Source organism: Balaenoptera musculus, chromosome 5 (genome assembly GCF_009873245.2).
Source record: "Balaenoptera musculus isolate JJ_BM4_2016_0621 chromosome 5, mBalMus1.pri.v3, whole genome shotgun sequence".
Classification (NCBI taxonomy): Eukaryota; Metazoa; Chordata; class Mammalia; order Artiodactyla; family Balaenopteridae; genus Balaenoptera; species Balaenoptera musculus.
In genome coordinates, this window is record NC_045789.1 from 37,874,512 (window position 1) to 37,901,779 (window position 27,268).

A 27,268-nucleotide genomic window follows, 5' to 3' on the forward strand; every position below is an offset into this window, starting at 1 on the left:
CGTTGGGCTTAGTTTGTTCTTCTTTTTCTAGTTCCCTGAGATACAAAATTAGGTTGTTTGAGATCTTTTTTCTTAATATAGGCATTTATCACTGTTAACTTCCCTCTTAGAATTGGTTTTGCAGCATCTTGTAGATTTTGGTATGGTGTGTTTTCATTTTTGTTTGTTTCAAGGTATTTTTAAATTTCCTTTTTGATTTCTTTTCAGTTGTTTTCTTTTCTTTCTTTTTTTTTTTTTAATTTCTTTTTTTGACCCATTGGTTGTTCAGGACTGTGTTGTTTAATTTCCACACACTTGTGAATTTTTTTTTTTTAAACTTTGGGATTATTTATTTATTTATTTATTTTTGGCTGTGTTGGGTCCTTGTCTCTGCGCAAGGGCTCTCTCCAATTGCAGCAAGAGGGGGCCACTCTTCATCGCGGTGCGCGGGCCTCTCATTATCGCGGTCTCTCTTGTTGCGGAGCACAGGCTCCAGACGCGCAGGCTCAGTACTTGTAGCTCACAGGCCCAGTTGCTCCGCGGCACGTGGGATCCTCCCAGACCAGGGCTCAAACCCGTGTCCCCTGCATTGGCAGGCAGACTCTCAACCACTGCGCCACCAGGGAAGCCCACATTTGTGAATTTTTGAATTTCCTCCTGTTACTGATTTATAGTGTTATACCACTGCGGTCAAAAAATATACTTGGTATGTTTTTAATTTTCTTAAATTTGTTAAAACTTGTTGTGTGACCTACCATATGGTCTATCCTGGAGAATGTTCTCTGTGTGCTTGAGAATAATGTGTATTCTGCTATTTTCGGATAGAATGTTCTGAATATGTCTGTTAGGTCCACTGGGTCTAAAGTACGGCTCAAGTCCAATGTTTCCTTGTTGATATTCTGTCCCGATGATTATCCATTGTTGAAGGTGGGGTACTGATGTTCCTGAAGATTATTTTATTATTGTCTATTTCTCCTTCCAGATCGTTTAGTATTTCTTAATACATTTAGGTGCTCCAATGTTGGGTGCATATATATCTATGATTGTTATATCTTCTTGATGAATTGAACCATTTATCATTATATAATGACCTTCTCTGTCTCTAGTTACCATTTTTGGCTTAACATCTATTTTGTCTGACATCAGTATAGGTACCCCTGTACTCTTGTGGTTTCCAATTGCATGGAATATCTTTTCCATCTCTTCACTTTGAGCCCATGTGTGACCTCAAAACTGAAGTGAGATGCTGGTAGGCACCATATATTATTTTTTTGTTTGTTTGTTTTTTTAAATCCATCCAACCAATCTATGCCTTTTGATTCTCCAATCAAATCCATTTACATTTAACATGATTATTGATAGGTAAGATATTACTAATTCCATCTTACAGTTTTCTGGCTATTTTTGCAGTTCCCTTGTTCCTTTCTTCCTCTCTCACTGTCTTCCTTAGTAAACATGGTTTTCTATAGTGGTGTGCTTTGAGTCCCTTCTTTTACCTTTTGTGTATCTACTTTAGGTTTTTGCTTTGTGGTTACCATGAGGCTTACATAAAATATCTTATAGATATAACAATGTATTTTATGCTGATAACAACTTAACTTTAATCATATACAAAAACTCTACCCTTTTCCCCCCCCCCCCCCCCACCTTTTATGGGTTTTGATGTATAATGTACCTCTTTCTACATTGTAAATTCATGAACAAATTATTGTAGCTATAGTTTTTTTTAATACTCTTATCCTTCAACCTTATACCACTATTTTAGAGTATTAGAGTATTCTTAATTTGATTATACGCTTACCTTTACGAGTGTGTTGTATATTTTCATACATTTTCATGTTACTAATAGGTGCCCTTTTATTTCAGCTTGAAGAACTCCTTCCAGCATTTCTTTTATGGCAGAACTAGTGGTGATGAACTCCCTCAGCCTTTGTGTCTGGGAAAGTCTTTATCTCTCCTTCACTTCTGAATCATGGACTAAGAAAGGGCACTCCTGGCACTAAGCTGTGCTGCCATGTGGAAGGGGTGACACAGGTGAGGTCAAACTGTTCCTCTCACCCTCTCCAGCGTGTCCAAACTTGTGCTGGTATTGTTGTTTTTGCTCCGATGTAATGCTATATCATCTCCTCTGGAAACCTGGACTTCCAAGAAGGCTCTCTCATCTGTGGGGGATAGTCTGGCTCAGTGTTCTCCGGGGGCTCCCAGACTGCAGTCAAGAGGGGCTGGAACCATTTCACAGATCACTTCAGGATCCACAGCCAGTACCAAGGTCTGCCTGCCTATTGCCTAATGCACAGTGGGCAAGGCTCCTTCTGGGTCCCTTAGGGTATGATGCTGGATCCCACAGCTGCCACAAAGGTACCTTCATTTGTGGATGGATACAGGATATTTGTTGTGCAGGGAGGGAAGGCAAGAATGAGGGATGTCTTATGCCCACGACCAGAAAACATTTATAACCATGTGAAAACATCAGTGATTGAAATTTTAAAAACAAAAAAAATAACAAAATATCCCCAAACTAAGCCTAACTAGTTTCTGTCCCCAGTGAGAAAGAAAAGTGTTACTATAAACAGTCAATGCGTTTTATTGTCTTGACTTCAGTGAACAATCATCTGCTATCCTCTCCTACTTGGGCCACTGCTTTACCTTGCTGGCCTTTACACCAAAGTTCTTTGGAGCAGACCTTAATACTGAAGCCTCTACATACTGATGCACACACATCTTTATCTGTTGAAACACAGGCTCTGGCTCACTTTCCCCTCAAATTGTTCTTTGGAAGTTCTTAAGATTAGTATTTCTCAACCCCTGTGCAGTGTTTCACCCTAAGAACACTCTCTCCTAGCTTGGATTCTATAACACTTTTTTCTACCTTTCTAACTACTCAGTCTGTCTCTATCAGCTCCCTAAAGCTAGGTATTGCCTACAGTCCTGCCTGTCCCAAGTCCCCTTTTCATTTTCTGCTTGTTCTCCTTTAACCATTTCATCCACATTTGTGTGTCCCCAGTTACTGTCAACAGTTGACAATTCCAGAGTCAACCTCTTTCCCAAACCCCAATAACTGAATTTCCAGCTATCTGTTAGTCTCCATATGCTCTGTCTAACCGTCATAGCTATTTTAAACAAATAGATCCACCCCAACACCATTCACCTGCAACACATACAAGCAGTCCTCTAAAACTCACATTATTCATTGCCATAGGTCACTTACTTTGGCTTCTTTTGCGCTCTGTGGTCTGACTTTTTAATCATCATACATCTTTCCATTGATGGCTTTGCTTCACTTCTTGGCTTGATGCTCAGCAAAGATTCTCTGGCTGAGTGTGCTGATTATCTCCTCAAAACAAATTAATGTCTTCTGCTGGCCAAGCTGTCTTTGGCTACTGCTAATAATCTTGCCGAGTCTGAGAACCTCTAAAGTGATACTGCACTTCACTGCTGGTTGTCCCTTGAGCAAGCAAGACTAAGACCTATCTACACCTTCCTCCAGACACCTGCCTCCTGACCTCCCATGTTTCTTTTGGGTATTAATGGCTCTGTTATCCACACTGACTCCAAGGCTAAATAAAGTCTCAGTCACAATTGATTCCCCACTCCCTCTATCTCTTTTTATTGTGGTAAAAACATAAGATAATTTACCACCTTAACCATTTTTAAGTATACATATAGTTCAGTAGTGTTAAATATGCTCACATTGGAAAATCTAAAACTCTATACCTGTTAAACAACTCCCCTTTTCCTCCTCCTCCATCCCTTCCTCTCTATAAACCCGAAAATAAATTGTTTCACAAATCCTGGGAACCTTTCTCTATAGTGCCACAAGAAATCATAAGATCTAGTGGTATAAGGAATCTGAAAGGTCACCTGACCACAACTTTCATATGTAAGAGTAACCTCTAAAATGTTTACATTCAATGGATATCTAGCTACAGTTTGCACACATCAGCAGAGAGCAAAGCAGTCACCCTTGAGCATTTACTGTAAGCTTCTTTATGTTTCTCCTTATTTTGTAACATTGATACTACTTATGCCCACCACAGAACAAGATTAACTTCTTTCTCTCATGAAATTCCTTCGAACTTTTACAGAGAGCATTATATTCTCCTGAATTTTCCTTCTATGGTTTATAAATTCCTAAGTCTTTTGACAACTACTTCTACAACATGGTTTGGGGTCTTCATCATCATCCTGGCTGTGAATTCAGTGCTTCAGTTCATCAGTCTCTCTGAAAACAATAACTGAAAATGAATTCGGGACTTCCCGGGTGGTCCAGTGGTTAAGAATCCGCCTTCCAATGCAGGGGATGCGGGTTCAATCCTTGGTCGGGGAACCAAGAACCCAAATGCCGCGGGGCAACTAAGCCCATGCACTGGAACTACTGAGCCAGCGGGCTCTAGAGCCCACGAGCCACAACTAGAGAGAAGGCTGCGTGCCGCAACAAAGAACTAATGCAGCCAAATAAATAAATAAATAATAATAAAAAAGAAAGAAAATGAACTCAATTTCATAGATATGGTCTGACCTAGGCAGAAAAGAATGAGATAATCACCTTACACCTTTCTAGACACAATTACATTACTGATTGCTATTGAATCCACTATCAACAAAAACCCTAACAACTTTGGATTGGTTTGGCCAATACAAGCCTAATACTTGTCACAAAGCTGAGATAAGAAATTCTTCCTTTTTGCTAAATGAATTCTTATTCAGATTACTGTATCTCAGTAAGGTACAGTAAAAATTAGCAGCTACTGCACATTGGTAATAAATATACACACTTTGAAATGTACTTACAAAGCATTACCTAAAATGTAATGCTACAGGACAGAACATCTCAGAGTCTAGTCTGTTTCCTGTACTCTTATCCAGGGTTAGTTCCCAGATCCACAACCTCCTCTCTATCTTCACTACCCTAGTTCTCACTGTTACCAACCTCAACTACTCTTTCCAGTCCTCTCACCCACATGTTGACAGATTATTCTGTTTATAGCACAGAGCATGCATTGTGGTATTAGTGATTTGCCTCTACTAGTTTACTCTGGCACTGAGTAAAGCCAACCAGTAATTATACTGGCATTTGATAATCAGTTCCTTCTCTCTCAACAAACCCCATAACTGCAACAGAGCATGATTCCCAGTCGTATGGACTATGCCGTGGATATGCAACATACATTGAACACATATTTGTAGGTATATAATGTACATAGGCATTCTTCCTTATATATAAGGAATCTCCTCACTCCGTAGAGCAGATGAACTTTGCTGTTTGCTTCCCTCCTACAAATAAAATAAGTGTATCAAGAAATGAGAGACAGTCTCTAAGATCTGTCACACCAGGTCTAAAGGGCTCAGGTCCCTCATCCCAAATGAAGTCAACAATACAAATCCAAAGTTCTGCTTGTTCTGTTTTGTACCCTGTGATAAGGTACAAAGTAGTCTTTATATTTGATTTCTACACAACAAGCACCTTTTTGATCAAAATTAAATGCTGCAAGGGGCTCCTATAATTCCTCTATACTCCATCCAGTGCAGAATCTATCTGAGAAGTGAGGTTAAGTGCATGGATACAACAACAGTATTTTAGACCCACAAACAGCTTACCCCTGAGAGACAAAGTGTTTGGGGGAAAATAAAGATATCTCTAGTCTTCATTTTCTTAATTAATAAAATGACAGTGTTAGACTAGATAACTGCTAAGGTTCCCAACTAGTGCTAATACTCCATGAGTCTTTCATTCTGAATACTATTAGTCTCTAAGGGGAAAAAAATACATATATGTATCTCCATCAGTTCCATTAACACAGACAATTTGGTGAAACCTGAAAAGAGCTAACTCACCTCAGCTAGAAAAACTGTCAACAAAGCAGAACAGAGAAATTGCATGTAGTTTGTTAGGACATAAATGAAGATCATAATAAGTTTAAGAATATAAAAATGATTAATTCTTTTAAGAAGTGTCATTTAAGTCAGCTTAAATTCAATCAAGAAGTGGTGTACGGGCTTCCCTGGTGGCGCAGTGGTTGAGAGTCTGCCTGCTAATGCAGGGGACACGGGTTCGAGCCCTGGTCTGGGAAGATTCCACATGCCGCGGAGCAACTAGGCCCGTGAGCCACAACTGCTAAGCCTGCGCATCTGGAGCCTGTGCTCCGCAACAAGAGAGGCCGCTGTGGTGAGGGGCCCACGCACCGCGATGAAGAGTGGCTCCCGCTTGCCGCAACTAGAGAAAGCCCTCGCACAGAAATGAAGACCCAACACAGCCAAAAATAAATAAATAAAAATAAATTTTAAAAAAAGAAGTGGTGTACATCAAATGCTTTCACAGTTCTGCAAAGGAAGAAATTTTCTGTATCAGTAAATTAACATTGCGATAGACCCTCGAATAAGCGGCATCTGTTCTTTGGTATGCATATCACAAAGTCAAGGCTGGTGATACCATTATTAGAACCACTCTCTCAAGTTTCCTCCAAGAGGGCAGATTTCAAAATCATGAGCTTATTTTGACAGATGTTTACCCCAAGCAGTGATTCCTAGCCTAAATTACAGAAGGGTGGGCAAATGATTGAAGTAAACTGACTGCAGAAGAAAATGTTATGGGACCACCTCTCAGAGAGAATAAGGCATAATCTAGATATACCAAATTTGGGTGTGACTTGACTACTACTGGCCTATAAACTCCTTTGAAGCAGGGGTTAAATCGTATTGAGCCTGTCATCACCCACAGCAGTTTGGCACATAAAGAGGGTAGCTCTGAAAGGACTGACCACTGGGTCTAAGCTGAGCAGCCAAGAGATGACTGGGAGAACTGGGACCAGAGAACACATATTTATGAAGAAACACAAGAGCACGAGAAGGCAGGAATATGGTCAGTGCAAAGGTTGAAACCTTGGGAGTTCCAAATACCAGCAAGGTTCAACATGCCCTACAGTTGTGCTCTAAGGTGGCAAATGGGTTTATGGAAGGAAAACAGTAGTCTCAAGGAGGTAGGAAGAGGGAGGCTCAAGGGAGACAACAGTATAGATTTTGAAGTTGCTGATGGCAAGAGAAACAAAGTACAGAGGGAAAAGACAATACAGGTGTCAGACGAAGTATGACTGGAGGCCTGGAGTCCTAGAGAGAATGGGCTGCAGAGAGAATGCTGCAGACTGACAGCCAGAAAGTGCAGAACCGAGGACAGTGACAGTGACAGAACAACAGTCTGGAAGTCTACCCTCCTACCCACCTGGTGAGTAGGGGGGGAGTGCCCCTTAAAGAAGTTTGCCCCCAACATGCAGGTATGGGACAAAGCAAAGTTTCATTTAAGACAAAGGGAGAGGGTACACACAAGAAAACAGCTGGGCATATAAAAATGTTTGATCAGTGTCCAAGCATAGTGGGAAGGCTAAAGTAGGGCACTATGGGGTGCCTGGACAGGCCTAGGATATATAAACAGATAATAGGGTTAAGAGCAAGAAGAGAACAAGAAATAAACTGAAAGCATGTCAGTGACCTGAGGACGTCTTCACAGGTAGCCCTGTTACTGAGGAATGTCAGGTCCCTCAAAGTTTCAGCTAGAGCACTGGTTTGAATATGATACTAAAAATTTCCCCAAAGGTCAGTTAGAACCAATATTAAGCAGCTTCTCAAATTTTTAGTGTGGGGAGTGGTGAGATGTAGGAATGACTAAGAATCGGGAACTTACTGTTTCCCTTAAATTTGTTAGAAATTCTCACAATTCAACCACTGGTAACTTCTGTTTATCAACAAGAAAGTTAGAATAAAATTCATATTTCAAGTTAAAATCTAACTTCCAAAAGAATCTTTTGCTGGAACTATAAAAATGCACCTGAAGTCATAAGTTCAGTTTTTATCTCCTCTATATTTTCAGTTCAGCAAAAATGCTCAAAACAAAGGTCTTAATGATTTGGGAAATGAGTAAAACACGAACACCAATCAAAACACAAGTCCATAAACCAGCATTCTCCAAACAAGTCCATACTCTTGGCGTAGGTGTGAAATTTTGCGTTTTTAGGTATAGAGCAAAAATAATTTCACACAGCTTTTCTGCTAAGAAAACAATCACTCAAGAGCATAAGAAAGGCTGATTACAGTCCAGAACAACAGGTCTCAACATGAAGGTCGTTTTGCCTGACTGGTCTGGTGGCCCTCGGTGGTCCATGGTTTGAGGCTGCTCACGACCCTGGAAAAGCAGAGTGGGCCAGGGGGGAAGGGCTGTGACTGAAGCAATGGGAGGGGGTCACCAGGATGGGCAGTGCAGACTCTCCCCCAGTGCTGAGACCTCTGACCTTCCCCACTAGGTTTCCCATATTTTTACTTTTTCTAAAGATGCTGATATATGAAAAATGAACACGAGTTCATAGAAGAGATTCCCATGGACCATTTTAATTTTCATTACACCTGTACAATTTAATTCAATTATAATGAATATGACACAGCTCATTTCCAATCTGCAAGAAAAAGGAATGAAGCAGATCTTCTGCCCAGAAGCCCTGGTGAGTTTTCAGAGGATAAGGAGTGCTCCAGTCTCTTAAGCACAGTCACACCTTGGATCAGGATGTACCCTGAGGTTATGCAACTTTCTTCCCTTTCCCCTCTCTCTCCCTCAGCCCCTCTTTCTCCTCCCTGCTTCTTTCCATGTACGTATGTACTTATGTATTTAATAACTCTTCTATTGCTCCTTATTTCTTCCTTTCCTTCTTTCTTGCCTGTATGCCACACAGCCCACTTATAAGCACACTGCCTAGGATGGGGGAAAAAAGTTAAGATATTAACTTCTTCTATGGATGGGGGAAAAAAGTTAAGATATTAACTTCTTCTATTGTCACTGTTCCGGGAATACCTTCAGTCTCCTAGATTTATTTATATGCTCAAATTTGAACTTGAAAGTAATTTAGGAGTTTGGGTAGGCCTTCTGGACACATAAAATGTTTGAATTGTAAAAATAAAGGAGGGAAGGACTGAAAAACAATAATTTATTATGGCAGAAAAAGAGAACTCTAGGTATCTTCCTGTGTTGACTCCCTACCTCCCCACCTCCTGTTTGCTTAAGATATAAACAACAATCAGATATTTTCACTATGAAGAACAACTATTTTACTTTAGTATTATACTGGATTATTTATTTTAGAAAGTTTGTTGCAACTAGTTATCAATACCCCAAAGTTATGGAAATAGCTTGATTATATGAAGTTGGTCACTGCAATTTTATTTCTTTAAAATTATAAGGATGAAACATGTATATGAAATAATATTACTGAATTGCTTCAAAACAATATTGGACAGGGTGCTTTTAAGATGGCAGAGGAGTAAGATGTGGACATCACCTTGCTCCCCACAAATACATCAAAACTACATCTACATGTGGAACAACTCCTACAGAACACCTACTGAACTCTGCCAGAAGGCCACAGACTGGCCAAACGGGTCTTGGTACTTTGGCCCGGTGTCAGGCCTGAGCCTCTCAGGTGGGAGAGCCGAGTTCAGGACATTGGTCCGCCAGAGACCCCCCGGCCCCATATAATATCAAACGACGAAAGCTCTCCCAGAGATCTCCATCTCAACGCTAAGACCCAGCTCCATTCAACGACCACCAAGTTACAGTGCTGGACACCCTATGCCAAACAACTAGCAAGACAGGAACACAACCACACCCAATTAGCAGAGAGGCTGCCTAAAATCGTAAGGTCACAAACACCCCAAAACACACCATTGCACGCAGCCCTGCCCACCAGAAAGACAAGATCCAAACTCATCCACCAGAACACAGGCACCAGTCCCCTCCACCAGGAAGCCTACACAACCCACTGAAACAACCTTACCCACTGGGGGCAGACACCAAAAACGACAGGAACTACGACCCTGCAGCCAGCGAAAAGGAGACCCCAAACACAGTAAGTTAAGCAAGATGAGAAGACAGAGAAATACACAGCAGATGAAGGAGCAAGGTAAAAACCTACCAGACCAAATAATGAAGAGGAAATATGCAGTCTACCTGGAAAAGAATTCAGAGTAATGATAGTAAAGATGATCCAAAATCTTGCAAATAGAATGGAAAAATACAAGAAATGTTTAACAAGGACCTAGAAGAACTAAAGAGCTAACAAACAATGATGAACAACACAATACATGAAATTAAAAATCCTCTAGAAGGCATCAATAGCAGAATAACTGAGGCAGAGGAAGGCATAAGTGACCTGGAAGATAAAATAGTGGAAATAACTACTGCAGAGCAGAATAAAGAAAAAAGAATGAAAAGAATTGAGGACAATCTCAGAGACCTCTGGGACAACATTAAACGCACCAACATTCGAATTATAGGGGTCCCAGAAGAAGAAGAGAAAAAGAAAGGGACTGAGAAAATATTTGAAGAGATTATAGTTGAAAACTTCCCTAATATGGGAAAGGAAATAGTCAATCAAGTCCAGGAAGCACAGAGAGTCCCATACAGAATAAATCCAAGGAGAAACACGCCAAGACACATAGTAATCAAACTGACAAAAATTAAAGACAAAGAAAAAATATTAAAAGCAGCAAGGGAAAAGCAACAATTAACATACAAGGGAATCCACATAAGGTTAACAGCTGATCTTTCAGCAGAAACTCTGCAAGCCAGAAGGGAGTGGCAGGACATATTTAAAGTGATGAAAGGGAAAAACCTACAACCAACATTACTCTACCCAGCAAGGATCTCATTCAGATTTGATAGAGAAATTAAAACCTTTACAGATAAGCAAAAGTTAAGAGAACTCAGCACCACCAAACGAGCTCTACAACAGATGCTAAAGGAACTTCTCTAAGTGGGAAACACAAGAGGAGAAAAGGACCTACAAACACGAACCCAAAACAATTAAGAAAATAGTCATAGGAGCATACATATCAAAAATTACCTTAAACATGAATGGATTAAATGCTCCAACCAAAAGACATAGGCTTGCTGAATGGATACAAAAACAAGACCCATATATATGCTGTCTACAAGAGACCCACTTCAGACCTAGGGACACATACAGACTGAAAGTAAGGGGATAGAAAAAGATATTCCATGCAAATGGAAATCAAAAGAAAGCTGGAGTAGCAATTCTCTTATCAGACAAAATAGACTTTAAAATAAAGACTATTACAAGAGACAAAGAAGGACACTACATAATGATCAAGGGATCAATCCAAGAGGAAGATATAACAATGGTAAAAATTTATGCACCCCCCCCATAGGATAACCTCAATATATAAGGTAAATGCTAACAGCCATAAAAGGGGAAATTGACACTTACACAACAATAGTAGTGGACTTTAACACCCCACTTTCACCAATGGACAGATCATCCAAAATGAAAAAAAATAAGGAAACATAAGCTTTAAATGACACATTAAACAAGATGGACTTAAATGATATTTATAGGACATTCCATCCAAAAACAGCAGATTACACTTTCTTCTCAAGTGCTCATGGAACATTCTCCATGATAGATCATATCTTGGGTCACAAATCAAGCCTTGGTAAATTTAATATAACTGAAATCGTATCAAGTATCTTTTCCAACCACAATGCTCTGAGACTAGATATCAATTACAGGAAAAAATCTGTAAAAAAACAAACACATGGAGGCTAAACAATACACTACTAAATAACCAAGAGGTCACTGAAGAAATCAAAGAGGAAATCAAAAATACCTAGAAACAAATGACAATGAAACAAAAAACCTATGGGATACAGCAAAAGCACTTCTAAGAGGGAAGTTTATAGCAATACAATCCTACCTCAAGAAACAAGAAAAATCTCAAATAAATAATCTAACCTTACACCTAAAGGAACTAGAGAAAGAAGAACAAACAAAACCCAAAGTTAGCAGAAGGAAAGAAATCATAAAGATCAGAGCAGAAATAAATGAAATAGAAACAAAGAAAACAATAGCAAAGATCAATAAAACTAAAAGCTGGTTCTTTGAGAACATAAACAAAATTGATAAACCTTTAGCCAGACTCATCAAGAAAAAAAGGGAGAAGACTCAAATCAATAGAATGAGAAATGAAAAAGGAGAAGTAACAACTGACACTACAGAAATACAAAGGACCATGAGAGATTACTACAAGCAACTATATGCCAGTAAATTGGACAACCAGGAAGAAATGGACATTCTTAAAAAGCACAACCTTCCGAGACTGAACTAGGAAGAAATAGAAAATATAAACAGACCAATCACAAGCAATGAAATTGAAACTGTCATTAAAAATCTTCCAACAAACAAAAGTCCAGGACCAGATGGCTTCACAGGTGAATTCTATCAAACACTTAGAGAAGAGCTAAAACCCATCCTTCTCAAACTCTTCCAAAATATAGCAGAGGGAGAAAAACTCCCAAACTCATTCTAGGGGCCACCATCACCCTGATATGAAAACCAGACAAAGATGCCACAAAAAAAGAAAACTACAGGTCCATATCACTGATGAACACAGATGCAAAAATCCTCAACAAAATACTAGCAAGCAGAGTCCAACAGCACATTAAAAGGATCATACACCATCATCAAGTGGGGTTTATCCCAGGAACGCAAGGTTTCTTCAGTATACGCAAATCAATCAATGTGATACACCATATTAACAAACTGAAGGAGAAAAACCATATGATCATGTCAAAAGATGCAGAAAAAGCTTTCGACAAATTTCAACACCCATTTACGATAAAAACCTTGCAGAAAGTAGGCATAGAGGGAACTTACCTCAACATAATAAAGGCCATATATGACAAACCCACAGCCAACATCGTTCTCAATGGTGAAAAATTGAAACCATTTCCACTAAGATCAGGAACAAGACAAGGTTGCCCACTCTCACCACTAATATTCAACATGGTTTTGGAAGTTTCAGCCACAGCAATCAGAGAAGAAAAAGAAATAAAAGGAATCCAAATTGGAAAAGAAGAAGTAAAATTGTCCGTTTGCAGATGACATGATACTATACATAGAGAATCCTAAAGAAGCTACCAGAAAACTACTAGAGCTAATCAATGAATTTGGTAGAGTAGCAAGATATAAAATTAATGCACAGAAATCTCTTGCATTCCTATACACTAATGATGAAAAATCTAAAAGAGAAATTAAGGAAACACTCCCATTTACCACTGGAACAAAAAGAATAAAATACCTAGGAATAAACCTACCTAAGGAGACAAAAGACCTGTATGCAGAAAACTATAAGACACTGATGAAAGGAATTAAAGATGATATAAACAGATGGAGAGATACACCATGTTCTTGGATTGGAAGAATCAACATTGTGAAAATGACTATACTACCCAAAGCAATCTACAGATTCAATGCAATCCCTATCGAACTACCAAAGACAGTTTTCACAGAACTAGAACAAAAAATTTTACAATTTGTATGGAAACACAAAAGACCCTGAATAGCCGAAGCCATCTTGAGAAAGAAAAATGGAGCTGGAGGAATCAGGCTCCCAGACTTCAGACTATACTACAAAGCTACAGTAATCAAGACAATATGGTACTGGCACAAAAACAGAAATATAGATCAATGGAACAGGATAGAAAGCCCAGAGATAAACCCATGCACATATGGTCACCTTATCTTTGATAAAGGAGGCAAGAATATACAATGGAGAAAAGATAGCCTCTTCAATAAGTGGTGTTGGGAAAACTGGAGAGCTACGTGTAAAAGAATGAAATTAGAACACTCCCTAACACCATACACAAAAATAAATTCAAAATGGATTAAAGACCTAAATGTAAGGCCAGACACTATAAAACTCTTAGAGGAAAACATAGGCAGAACACTCCATGACATAAATCACAGCAAGATCCTTTTTGATCCACCTCCTAGAGAAATGGAAATAAAACCAAAAATAAACAAATGGGAACTAATGAAACTTCAAAGCTTTTGCACAGCAAAGGAAACCATAAAGAAGATGAAAAAAGAACCCTCAGAATGGGAGGAAATATTTGCAAACGAAGTGACTGACAAAGGATTAATCTCCAAAATATACAAGCAGCTCATACAGCTCAATATCAAAACAACAAACAACCCAATCAAAAAATGGGCAGAAGACCTAAACAGACATTTCCTCAAAGAAGATATACATATTGCCAACAAACACATGAAAGGATGCTCAACATCACTAATCATTAGATAAATGCAAATCAAAACTACAATGAGGTATTACTTCACACTGGTCAGAATGGCCATCATCAAAAAACCTACAAACAATAAATGCTGGAGAGGGTGTGGAGAAAAGGGAACCCTCCTGCCCTGTTGGTGGGAATGTAAATTGATACAGCCATTATGGAGAATGGTATGGAGATTTCTCAAAGAAATAAAAATAGAACTACCATACGACCCAGCAATCCCACTACTGGGCATATACCCTGAGAAAACCATAATTCAAAAAGAGGCATGTACCACAATGTTCATTGCAGCTCTATTTACAACAGCCAGGACATGGAAACAACCTAAGTGTCCATCGACAGATGAATGGATAAAGAAGATGTGGCACATATATACAATGGAATACTACTCAGCTATAAAAAGAAATGAAATTGAGTTATTTGCAGTGAGGTGGATGGACCTAGAGACTGTCATACAGAGGAAGTAAGTCAGAAAGAGAAAAACAAATACCGTATGCTAACCCATATATATGGAATCTAAAAAAAAAAAAAAAAAAGGTTCTGAAGAACCTAGGGCAAGGACAGGAATAAAGACACAGACAAAGAGAATGGACTTGAGGACACAGGAATGGGGAAGGGTAAGCTGGGATGAAGTGAGAGAGTGGCATGGACATATATACACTACCAAATGTAAAACAGATAGCTAGTGGGAAGCAGCCGCCTAGCACAGGGAGATCAGCTCGGTTCTTTGTGTCCACCTAGAGGGGTAGGATAGGGAGGGTGTGAGGGAGACGCAAGAGGGAGGAGATATGGGGGATTTATGTATATGTATAGCTGATTCACTTTGTTATAAGGCAGAAACTAACACACCATTGGAAAGCAATTATACTCCAGTAAAGATGTTTAAAATAATAATAATAATATTGCACAAGAGGATACAAAAATTCATGAAGCTGTAGATGTACGATTTGCATACTTTTTTATATGTTCATTAGACTTTATTAAAAAGTCTACATATAAAAAATAATAACAGAGGAGGAAAAGTTAAGAAGGGTGTAGTTAAAACAAGATTATCCATGAATTGGCAACTCATGGTGAGGTGGGTGGTGAGTACTATTCTATTTTTGTATGTGTTGCAACTTTTCATAATAAAAGATGCTATAAAATGTTACTTTAGAAACTTGAGCAACTTTAAGATTCAGATGCATGGTATAAAAGCAGTATATCTTTTAAATAAGACTTTGATTTAAGGTTTAGTGCATTAAAAATGAAAAATCAAATTTTCTTTGCAATTTTGTTGAAACTGACAATTTTTTCACAAAAAATTCTTGTCATAATTATGAAGGAAGACTCTGTAAACTACGATGTATAGGTGTTGTAATTCTGGTGGAAAATTGTTCACATTCTGTCATACACTACAATAAATTTATGATTGTAAATAAGAGAAAGAAATAATAAAATCTAAGTGTCTCCTAAAAACACAGTCAATGAGTTGGTTCTGATATGAGTGAAACTAACAGTTCTAGTGTATCATGGGAACTATGTATGGACATGTTTTGCATTAATTCTATTTTATTCATTCCCTCTCTATCTCTTAAGATTCAGTAATATTTATCAAGTACCGTGAGACAACCAGCAGCCCGAGAAAGATATATTAAATGCAAATTACATATTATATGCATTCCCCAACTTACAGAAGGGTTATGTTCTAAAAGTTTATCTGTAAATAAGCATTTTGGAACTCGTATCACATTTTCCCGCTGAAACAATTTTATAAAAGGTAGTTAGGTCAATCAGGCCACCCCACAGAAATCTATAAAGTTCAAACTCACTGGACCTATTATATTTTACTGCAGCACTGTGGGCTTTTTTTTTTTTTTTTTTCCAACTAACCACCTTGTACGACTATTTCTTTGATAAATGCAATAGGCATTCTAGGAATACTTCTCCTGTCAGAGGCTCTGTGTATACATACACACACACCCCTTACCTGGGTCTATGTGCCAAAATGTTCCTTAGTTATCAGAGTATGCAGAGTGGAGCAGAGTTTAGACGAGGGGCTCTTGCATTTGAAGGCTGCAGGAAGTTGGGGTTCTAGAGCTTACTAAGGGGCAGTAGTCTTGGGAGGTTCTATGGTAACTGTTCCTACTGGGTGTCACAGATATAGGGCAGAGATGGGGGATTATAACTTCCACCAGGTTTATCTTCTAGAAAATCATTTTTTAAAAAATTAGACACTTCCTAATAATCACTTTTAATATGAATTTTTTAAATGTTTATAAACTCAGAGCAAAATAAATTATAGGTTACTTTTGTGTATTTTAGCTACATCCTAAGCTATAACAATAATCTCTTCTCCCAGACTGGACAGACACAGGCCTCCCTCCACCCACCACAGGGAGAGGATGCCAGCAGGAGGTCCTGGAAACGAGTGTTTAATCTAAGGAGAGGGCTGCCTCTATTTGGGATCAACTTTTCTACCCCACTCAAAGGCAACTAGATTTCTTTGCTTTGAATATTTTTATGCCACAGAATGTTTTCTTGGATACAAGAAAAAGGTGTAAAAAGCCACAGAGATAAAATGACTTAATTTCATATGTAAACACTTTCTTATATGCTTATTAATTTGATAATTTGAAAGAAAAATACATAGGGATTCAATATTAACATAAAACTACCTATTCTATTATTTAGGCCTAATACCACATACAGTTTCTTCTTTTTTCTTTTAAATTCAGAACTCCATGAACATGCTTCAATTATGCAGTGCTACCATACCATTATAAGATTGTAAATGCATTTTTATAAAGTCCAGGTCCAGAAATATGACACAACTTTCCAGATTCACTATAGAATCATATCAGAAATCAAGAGTTCCAGATTCTTCCCTGTCTCAAACTCAGCTGAGGTTTATTCCACTTGCCTGCATAGGTGTTGGCCTTGTTCAGGAGGTCCGTGCATGCGTGCATATCAGCGAAAGCCCGGATTCCTAAGCAGTTGACAGGGTGAAGCTGAGATTCCAAAAATTCACAGCAAGTCTTCTTCACATCCTGTAACTGTAACAGACCAGCTGCTGGGAGAAGTACCTATAACACACAAGTAAGCATGGTTAGGCAACTGGCTAGAAAAAGTTTCACTGTTCACTGTGTCTATAGAGGGCTTAGGGGTCCAGCCACAGCTCAAGATCTGCATCCAGACCCCAGCATCCCATACAAGAGTCATGTAACAATTATTTGCAAAAAGGGTGATGCCTCCTTCCATTCCCCATAATTTCTATGGAATCTTTCAAAGATCTCTTCTTGGTCACAAGAATATAAGAGATATCAGATCATATTAGATTAATGATTCTTTTCATAAGCAGAAACAAAATGTTCCTTTGAATTTTAAAAACATAAATTATTAGGCTGTTAGGGGGTGCTATGGTTCAGTGAAAATGGTTTTCTTCCCTTAGTTCAAGTAGTCATGAGCTTCAGTGATTTGTGGGGAAGGGGTGAGCACAGAGTAATATATGCCACAACAAAGCCTCATTCTGTTTTTCCACTGTCTCTGAGTAACACCACAAACTACTTTCCTTAGGGGGACAGAACAATTTAAAACTCAACAGTCTAACTACAATCAAACAGTTTCTCTTAAATGTAATATATGTGCTAAAAAAACCCATAAAGAGTAATTGCCTAATAATAACTTTTTAATTTGTATTTTTATTTCAATAACTCCAAGAGATTTTGTATTAATTAGGTTATTCTTTGGGATTTAACCAGTATCTTTACTAGAAATACTACATCCAACAGTACAACTGCTTTTCAAATAGGTCAATAATGGAAACATTCTTCCTTGTAAGTGAATTAGTATGATGCTATGTAAAGGATCATATTTGAAAATCAAATTGGAAAACTTCATAAAAAATTTCAAAAAAAAGTGAATTAGTATGATGCTATGTAAAGGACCATATTTGAAAATCAAATTGGAAAACTTCTTAAAAAAACTTCATAAAACTTCATAAAAAAGAAGTTTCAAGTCCTTCTATAAAAGCCAAAGGAAAAAAAAAAACCTATCAGAATAGTCAATTTAAGAAAAGGTCACATTGGCATATTAGCGTAAAAAATAAATAAGATCTAAGTTCCTTCAGGAACTGACTTTCATATATGCCAAGCTGCAGCCCAAAGAGAAAAGGAGAAAAGAGATAGTAGTTTTGAATATCCTTTACAATTTTCCTAAATGTATGTAGTAAGTCCCAAATGCGGAAGAGAAAGAGTACATTCGTATCTTTCTGTAACACAAACTACTCTATTTTCTTAAAGGAACCACAGCAGCTTTAACTCTCAGATCTAAAGGCTGTGGGCCCGCATGTACACAATCAAATGATTATGAAGCAAGGACTAAGAGGACAACTCTTTGTGTTTTACTCCAACTCCACCAACTAATATTAGTTTTCTCTGAAAACAAGGAAACAGTATCTGGTGATAATGTCTTTTCCTTCTAAATTTAAGAAAAATAAAGTGTAAATAATTCTGTTTATAGCCGAATCTTTTGTATAATATATATAGTGTGTTTCATTATGTTATGGGAATGAATCTCCATGGAAGGCTTTAGTTGCTGACAATTTGCAAGTTGGAGTTTTTCTACACTGGTATAATTGTGCTCTGAAGTAACATAAAGTACATTCCAAGATGCTTAACTGTGCAGCCATTTAATTCAGCAAATACATATAGCTAAGTGGTCTTCAGCGTAAGATTCAATCTCTGTGAAATTTGCACAAATATCAATAGTAATGATCACCCACCTAATCAGCATTTTCCCAGAGACGACAAAGTATAATACAGTAGTACTCAAATTCCTTCGTAATACAGAAAGACAGGGATCCTTGAGGGGGAAAGCAGCCAAGCAGAAGCAGGTTCACTCACGCATTGTTGGTGGGTGTGTACACTGGTTCAACCTCCATGAAGAGCAATTTGTCTACTTAATCAAATTACAAAATGCACATATCCTCCAAACCCAGCAATTTAACCTACAGATACACTAACATACACACAAAAGCTCACACACACAAGACATTCATTAGAGCATTATTGTGGGTAATAGCAGAAGTTAGAAAAAGCCTAAAGTCCACCGTAAGGAGACTGGTTAAACACTGGTGATCATTCCATTCGATGGGAAAACACTGCAACCACTCAAAAGAATGAGGAAACTATATGAATGGGAAAATTTCCAAGATATATTCTTAAGGGAAAAAAATCAGCAATTGGTTCATACTATGCTGACATACACATACACACCCATATTTATATACACATCCATCTAAAAAAGCAGCTATAGCAGACTTTAAAAAATTTATTTTGCCTCCTTGACTTCACCTTCATCACTACCAAGTCTAGACCTACCCTATCAGGAGACTGAAACTCATAAAACTGTAGAATCCCAGATCTGGAAAGGATATGGCAAGTCATGTAGGCCAGAGATATAAAAGTTATTTTAATTGTAGGCCACATGGCTAGAGATTCACATATAATTTTTTATTGATGGCAATGATGCGTCAAGTGGTTCCATGCCTGGCAAACATATATTAAGTACACCTTAAATGTTAGTAACGTGTAAAATGTATTTATTTATATTTTCCTTTTATCAGTAAATCCTTCAAAAATGCCTCAGTTTTATGATGTAATTTTATTAGGATTAAACTTCAACAGCTCATAATTATTAAATAATTATATACAGCTTCAAAAACAATTAATAATTGGCCCAGGCTTACTAACATGATGAAAACAGGAAAGCAGCTGGGACCACACCAAATGCCCAGATTACTCTATGTATCAGACAACCAGCTAAAAAACCAACCAAACAAAACATGCTCAAATTACAGATGAACCATATCCCACAATCAGAACCAAACAGCTGGTGGCCTATGAGCCAGATGCCTTGGGACCAAATCAAATCAAACCTCCTGATTTGTCTGATGAAGAAACCAAATCCTAGAGAGGCCAAAAGATCTGACCAAGTTGCACAGAGCTAGTGATATAAAATGCACCAACTCTTTGGTCTATTGTTCTTTCCACTACCTTGAGCCCCATCTGTAGATGCAGAATGGAAGTGCTTGTCTAATTTCTAAATCTGCAATGTTGCTCTTTTCAGAAGAGTAATGAAGACGAAAATCACTTCAACCGAATTCATGCAGTTGCTTCCGTTTACTGACTAATTACTGTGTCGGGCACTGTCTTAAGCACTTGACAGGCAACAACACCTCATTACCCCCATTAGACACAACGAATACAGAGGCTGGGAGAAGCTGGTAACTTGCCCAAGGTCACACACCTGGATGGGATAGCTTGAATCTGCTAGGAGAGCGGTATTAACCAAAGTGGGTATAATGCTTTTAGATAGCACAGACGAACATTCTCATGTTAATAGTTGGGAATACATCTTTAAAGTTACTATCTATTTATTTCAATAAAATAAATTCTTAAGTAAATTTATGCAAAAACTGAGTCATTAAGTATTTAATAGTATGAGCACTACAGAATATAGCAAATCATGAAGGTGGCACACAAATTACTGATTTGGGAGATCAGATTTAGTATCCTAATCTTTCAATATCTGATATCATTCTGGCTTCTGTGGTTTTTACGTATCGCTGAAAAGGAAGATGTGCTTTTTAATCTGGGGCGATCATAATCCCATGGTTTATTTTCTACAAAGTGGATTAACTGTACAGTTAGTAACAAATGTGGGAAACACCTATATTGTGAAGAGGTGGTTTCTTAATGTGCTATTCAGGTCACAAAAATATCTTGGGCATTATAATTAAGAGATCTGAAGAATAAATTTACGTCTCTAAAACTAATTTTCCTGAGCTCTCTAAAGAAGCAGTTGAATAGTGCTGCTTCATATATGAAATGGAAGTATATATATATATATATATATATATATATATATTTTTTTTTTTTTTTTTAAAAGGATAGCTTTATTACTTTGCCAGGCAAAGGGGGACACAGCAGGCTCCTGCCTCAAAAAACTATGTGTCCCAACAAAGGAGGATTTGATAAGGCATTTTATAACAATACTTCCCAAGGGAGGGGCTGCTGACAAGATTACGGTGTATGCAGGGTCTCAGGTCCTTGGTCTCCTAATCTTTTTTTAATTTTTTAATTTAATTTAATTTTATTTTTTTATACAGCAGGTTCTTATTAGTCATCAGTTTTATACACATCAGTGTACACATGTCAATGCCAATTGCCCATTTCATCACACCACCACCAACATCCCCCCCGCGGCTTTCCCCACTTGGTGTCCATACCTTTGTTCTCTAAATCTGTGTCTCAATTTCTGCCCTGCAAACTGGTTCATCTGTACCATTTTTCTAGGTTCAACATATATGCGTTAATACACGATATTTGTTTTTCCCTTTCTGACTTACTGCACTCTGTATGACAGTCTCTAGATCTATCCACGTCTCTACAAATGAACCAATTTCATTCCTCTTTATGGCTGAGTAATATTCCATCGTATATACCTACCACTTCTTCTTTAACCATTCGTCTGTCGATGGGCATTTAGGTTGCTTCCATAACCTGGCTATTGTAAATAGTGCTGCAATGAACATTAGGCTGCATGTGTCTTTTTGAATTATGGTTTTCTCTGGGTATATGCCCAATAGTGGGATTGCTGGATCATATGGTAATTCTATTTTTAGTTTCTTGAGGAAACTGCATACTGTTCTCTGTAGTGGCTGTATCAATTTACATTCCCACCAACAGTGCAAGAGGGTTCCCTTTTCTCCACACCCTCTCCAGCATTTGTTGTTTGTAGATTTTCTGATGATGCCCATTCTAACTGGTGTGAGGTGATACCTCATTGTACTTTTGATTTGCATTTCTCTAATAATTAGTGATGTTGAGCAGCTTTTCATGTGCTTCTTGGCCATCTGTATGTCTTCTTTGGAGAAATGTCTATTTAGGTCTTCTGCCTGTTTTTGGATTGGGTTGTTTGTTTTTTTAATATTGAGCTGCATGAGCTGTTTATATATTTTGGAGATTAAAACTTTGTCCATTGATTCGTTTCCGAATATTTTCTCCCATTCTGAGGGTTGTCTTTTTGTCTAGTTCATGGTTTCCTTTGCTGTGCAAAAGCTTTGAAGTTTCATTAGGTCCCATTTGTTTATTTTTGTTTTTATTTCCATTACTTTAGGAGATGGATCAAAAAAGATCTTGCTGTGCTTTACGTCAAAGAGTGTGCTTCCTATGTTTTCCTCTAAGAGTTTTATAGTGTCTGGTCTTACATTTAGGTCTCTAATCCATTTTGACTTTATTTTTGTGTATGGTGTTAGGGAGTGTTCTAATTTCATTCTTTTACATGTAGCTGTCCAGTTTTCCCAGCACCACTTATTGAAGACACTGTCTTTTCTCCATTGTATATCCTTGCCTCCTTTGTCATAGATTAGTTGACCATAGGTGAGTGGGTTTATCTCTGGGATTTCTATCCTGTTCCACTGATCTATATCTCTGTTTTTGTGCCAGTACCATATTGTCTTGATTACTGTAGCTTTGTAGTATAGTCTGAAGTCAGGGAGTCTGATTCCTCCAGCTCTGTTTTTTTCCCTCAAGACTGCTTTGGCTATTCGGGGTCTTTTGTGTCTCCATACAAATTTTAAGATGATTTGTTCTAGCTCCGTAAAAACTGCGATTGGTAATTTGATAGGGATCGCATTGAATCTGTAGATTGCTTTGAGTAGTATAGTCATTTTCACAACATTGATTCTTCCAATCCAAGAACATGGTATATCTCTCCATCTGTTGGTATCATCTTTAATTTCTTTCATCAGTGTCTTATAGTTTTCTGCATACAGGTCTTTTGTCTCCTTAGGCAAGTTTATTCCTAGGTATATTATTCTTTTTGTTGCAGTGGTAAATGGGAGTGTTTCCTTAATTTCTCTTCCAGATTTTTCATCATTGGTGTATAGGAATGCAAGAGATTTCTGTGCATTAATTTTGTATCCTGCAACTTTACCAAATTCATTGATTAGCTCTAGTAGTTATCTGGTGGCATCTTTAGGATTCTCCATGTATAGTACCATGTGGTCTGCAAACAGTGACAGTTTCACTTCTTCTTTTCCAATTTATATTCCTTTTAATTTTTTATCTTCTCTGACTGCCGCGGCTAGGACTTCCAAAACTATGTTGAATAATAGTGGTGAGAGTGGACATCCTTGTCTTGTTCCTGATCTTAGAGGAAATGCTTTCAGTTTTTCACCATTGAGAATGATGTTTGCTGTGGGTCTGTCATATATGACCTTTATTATGTTGAGGTAGGCTCCCTCTATGCCCAATTTCTGGAGAGTTTTTATCATAAATAGGTGTTGACTTTTGTCAAAAGCTTTTTCTGCATCTATGAAGATGATCATATAGTTTTTATTCTTCAATTTCTTAATATGGTATATCACACTGATTGATTTGCATACACTGAAGAATCCTTGCATCCCTGGGATAAATCCCACTTGATCATGGTGTATGATTCTTTAATGAGTTGTTGGATTCTGTTTGCTAGTATTTTGTTGAGGATTTTTGCATCTATATTCATCAGTGATATTGGTCTGTAATTTTATTTTCTTGTAGTATCTTTGTCTGGTTTTGGTATCAGGGTGATGGTGGCCTCATAGAATGAGTTTGGGAGTGTTCCTTCCTCTGCAATTTTCTGGAAGAGTTTGAGAAGGATGGATGTTAGCTCTTCTCTAAATGTTTGATAGAATTCACCTGTGAAGCCATCTGGTCCTGGACTTTTGTTTGTTGGAAGATTTTTCATCATAGTTTCGATTTCATTACCTGTGATTGGTCTGTTTATATTTTCTATTTCTTCCTGGTTCAGTCTTGGAAGATTATACCTTTCTAAGAATTTGTCCATTTCTTCCAGGTTGTCCATTTTATTGGCATAGATTTGCTTGTAGTAGTCTCTTAGGATGCTTTGTATTTCTGTGGTGTCTGTTGTAACTTCTCCTTTTTAATTTCTAATTTGATTGATTTGAGTCCTCTCCCTCTTTTTCTTGATGAGCCTGGCTAATGGTTTATCAATTTTGTTTATCTTCTCAAAGAACCAGCTTTTAGTTTTATTGATCTTTGCTATTGTTTTCTTTGTTTCTATTTCATTTATTTCTGCTCTGATCTTTATGATTTCTTTCCTTCTGCTAACTTTGGGTTTTGTTTGTTCTTCTTTCTCTAGTTCCTTTAGGTGTAAGGTTAGATTTTTTGTTTGAGATTTTTCTTGTTTCTTGAGGTAGGTTTGTATAGCTATAAACTTCCCTCTTAGAACTGCTTTTGCTGCATCCCATAGGTTTTGGACATTCGTGTTTTCACTGTCATTTGTCCCTAGGTATTTTCTGATTTCCTCTTTGATTTCTTCAGTGATCTCTTGGTTATTTAGTAACGAACTGTTTGGCCTCCATGTGTTTGTGTTTTTTACGTTTTTTTCCCTGTAATTCACTTTTAATCTCATAGCATTGTGGTCTGAAAAGATGCTTGATATGATTTCAATTTTCTTAAATTTACTGAGGCTTGATTTGTGACCCAAGATGTAATCTATCCTGGAGGATGTTCCATGCGCACTTGAGAAGAAATTGTAATCTGCTGTTTTTGGATGGAATGTCCTATAAATATCAATTAAATCTATCTGGTCTATTGTGTCATTTAAAGCTTCTGTTTCCTTATTAATTTTCGCTTTGGATGATCTGTCCATTGGTGTAAGTGAGGTGTTAAAGTCCCCCACTATTATTGTGTTACTGTCGATTTCCTCTTTTATAGCTGTTAGCAGTTGCCTTATGTATTGAGGTGCTCCTATGTTGGGTGCATATAGATTTATAATTGTTATATCTTCTTCTTGGATTGATCCCTTGATCATTATGTAGTGTCCTTCCTTTTCTCTTGTAACATTCTTTATTTTAAAGTCTATTTTATCTGATATGAGTATTGCTACTCCAGCTTTCTTTTGATTTCCATTTGCATGGAATATCTTTTTCCACCCTCTCACTTTCAGTCTGTATGTGCCCCTAGGTCTGAAGTGGGTCTCTTGTAGATAGCATATATATGGGTCTTGTTTTTGTATCCATTCAGCAAGCCTGTGTCTTTTGGTTGAAGCATTTAATCCATTCATGTTTAAGGTAATTTTTGATATGTATGCTCCTATGACTATTTTCTTAATTGTTTTGGGTTCGTGTTTTTAGGTCCTTTTCTTCTCTTGTGTTTCCCACTTAGAGAAGTTCCTAGCATCTGTTGTAGAGCTGGTTTGGTGGTGCTGAATTCTCTTAGCTTTTGCTTGTCTGTAAACCTTTTGGTTTCTCCATCGAATCTGAATGAGATCCTTGCTGGGTAGAGTAATCTTGGTTGTAGGTTCTTCCCTTTCGTCACTTTAAGTATATCTTGCCACTCCCTTCTGGCTTGTAGAGTTTCTGCTGAGAAATCAGCTGTTAACCTTATGGGAGTTCCCTTGTATGTTACTTGTTGTTTTTCCCTTGCTGCTTTCAATAATTTTTCTTTGTCTTTAATTTTTGCCAATTTGATTACTATGTGTCTCAGTGTGTTTCTCCTTGGGTTTATCCTGTATGGGACTCACTGAGCTTCCTGGACTTAGGTGGCTATTTCCTTTCCCATGTTAGGGAAGTTTTCGACTATAATCTCTTCAAATATTTTATCTGGTCTTTTCTCTCTCTCTTCTCCTTCTGGGACCCTTATAATGCGAATGTTGGTGCGTTTAATGTTGTCTGAGAGGTCTCTTAGGCTGTCTTCATTTCTTTTCATTCTTTATTCTGTTCTGCAGCAGTGAATTCCACCATTCTGTCTTCCAGGTCACTTATCCGTTCTTCTGCCTCAGTTATTCTGCTATTGATTCCTTCTAGTGTAGTTTTCATTTCAGTTGTTGTATTGTTCATCTCTGTTTGTTTGTTCTTTAATTCTTCTAGGTCTTTGTTACACATTTCTTGTACCTTCTCAATCTTTGCCTCCATTCTTTTTCCGAGGTCCTGCATCATCTTCACTATCATTATTCTGAATTTTTTTTTCTGGAAGGTTGCCTATCTCCACTTCATTTGGTTTTTTTTCTAGGGTTTTAACTTGTTCCTTCATCTGGTACATAGCCCTTTGCCTTTTCATCTTGTCTATCTTTCTGTGAATCTGGTTTTTGTTCCACAGGCTGCAGGATTGTAGTTCTTCTTGCTTCTGCTGTCTGCCCTCTGGTGGATGAGGCTATCTAAGAGGCTTGTGCAAGTTTCCTGATGGGAGGGACTGGTGGTGGGTAGAGCTGACTGCTGCTCTGGTGGGCAGAGCTCAGCAAACTTTAATCCGCTTGACTGCTGATGGGTGCGGCTGGGTTCCCTCCTTGTTGGTTGTTTGGCCTGAGGCAACCCAACACTGGAGCCTACCTGGGCTCTTTGGTGGGGCTAATGGCAGACTCTGGGAGGGCGCATGCCAAGAAGTAATTCCCAGAAGTTCTGCTGACAGTGTCCTTGTCCCCACGGTGAGCCACAGTCAACCCCCGCCTCTGCAGGAGAGCCTCCAACACTAGCAGGTAGGTCTGGTTCAGTCTCCCCTGGGGTCACTGCTCCTTCCCCTGGGTCCTGATGCGCACACTACTTTGTGTGTGCCCTCCAAGAGTGGAGTCTCTGTTTCCCCCAGTCCTGTCGAAGTCCTGCAATCAAATCCCACTAGCTTTCAAAGTCTGATTCTCTAGGAATTCTTCCTCCTGTTGCCGGACCCCCAGGTTGGGAAGCCTGACGTGGGGCTCAGAACCTTCACTCCAGTGGGTGGACTTTTGTGGTATAAGTGTTCTCCAGTCTGTGAGTCACCCACCCAACAGTTATGGGATTTGATTTTACTGTGATTGCACCACTCCTACCGTCTTATTGTGGCTTCTCCTTTGTCTTTGGATGTGGGGTATCTTTTTTGGTGAGTTCCAGTGTCTTCCTGTCGGTGATTGTCCAGCAGCTAGTTGTGATTCTGGTGTTCTCACAAGAGGGAGTGAGAGCATGTCCTTCTACTCCGCCATCTTGGTTCAGGTCGAAATGGAAGCATATTGATACAATAAACCTTCATAGCCACAAAGCACTGTGATCTAATGGAAAATTTCCATTTGTTTCCTTTTCAATATGCTTCACTAGTATTAACTCTGAGATTGATTTTAAAAATCCTAAGGCACTCTAAGATC

At 38.2% G+C, this 27,268-nt stretch overlaps 1 protein-coding gene across 4 annotated transcripts in view; it reads right to left on the bottom strand.

Annotated features, from left to right (window-relative positions):
• KLHL2 (kelch like family member 2) overlaps nucleotides 1–27,268 on the bottom strand; it is a 128,204-nt gene that overhangs the window by 39,615 nt on the left and 61,321 nt on the right. For all 4 annotated transcript variants that reach the window (XM_036853065.1, XM_036853066.1, XM_036853068.1 and 1 more), the window contains one exon: nucleotides 17,013–17,175. In XM_036853065.1, coding sequence (XP_036708960.1) covers nucleotides 17,013–17,175 — 163 coding nt within the window. The remainder of the gene's footprint in view (nucleotides 1–17,012; nucleotides 17,176–27,268) is intronic.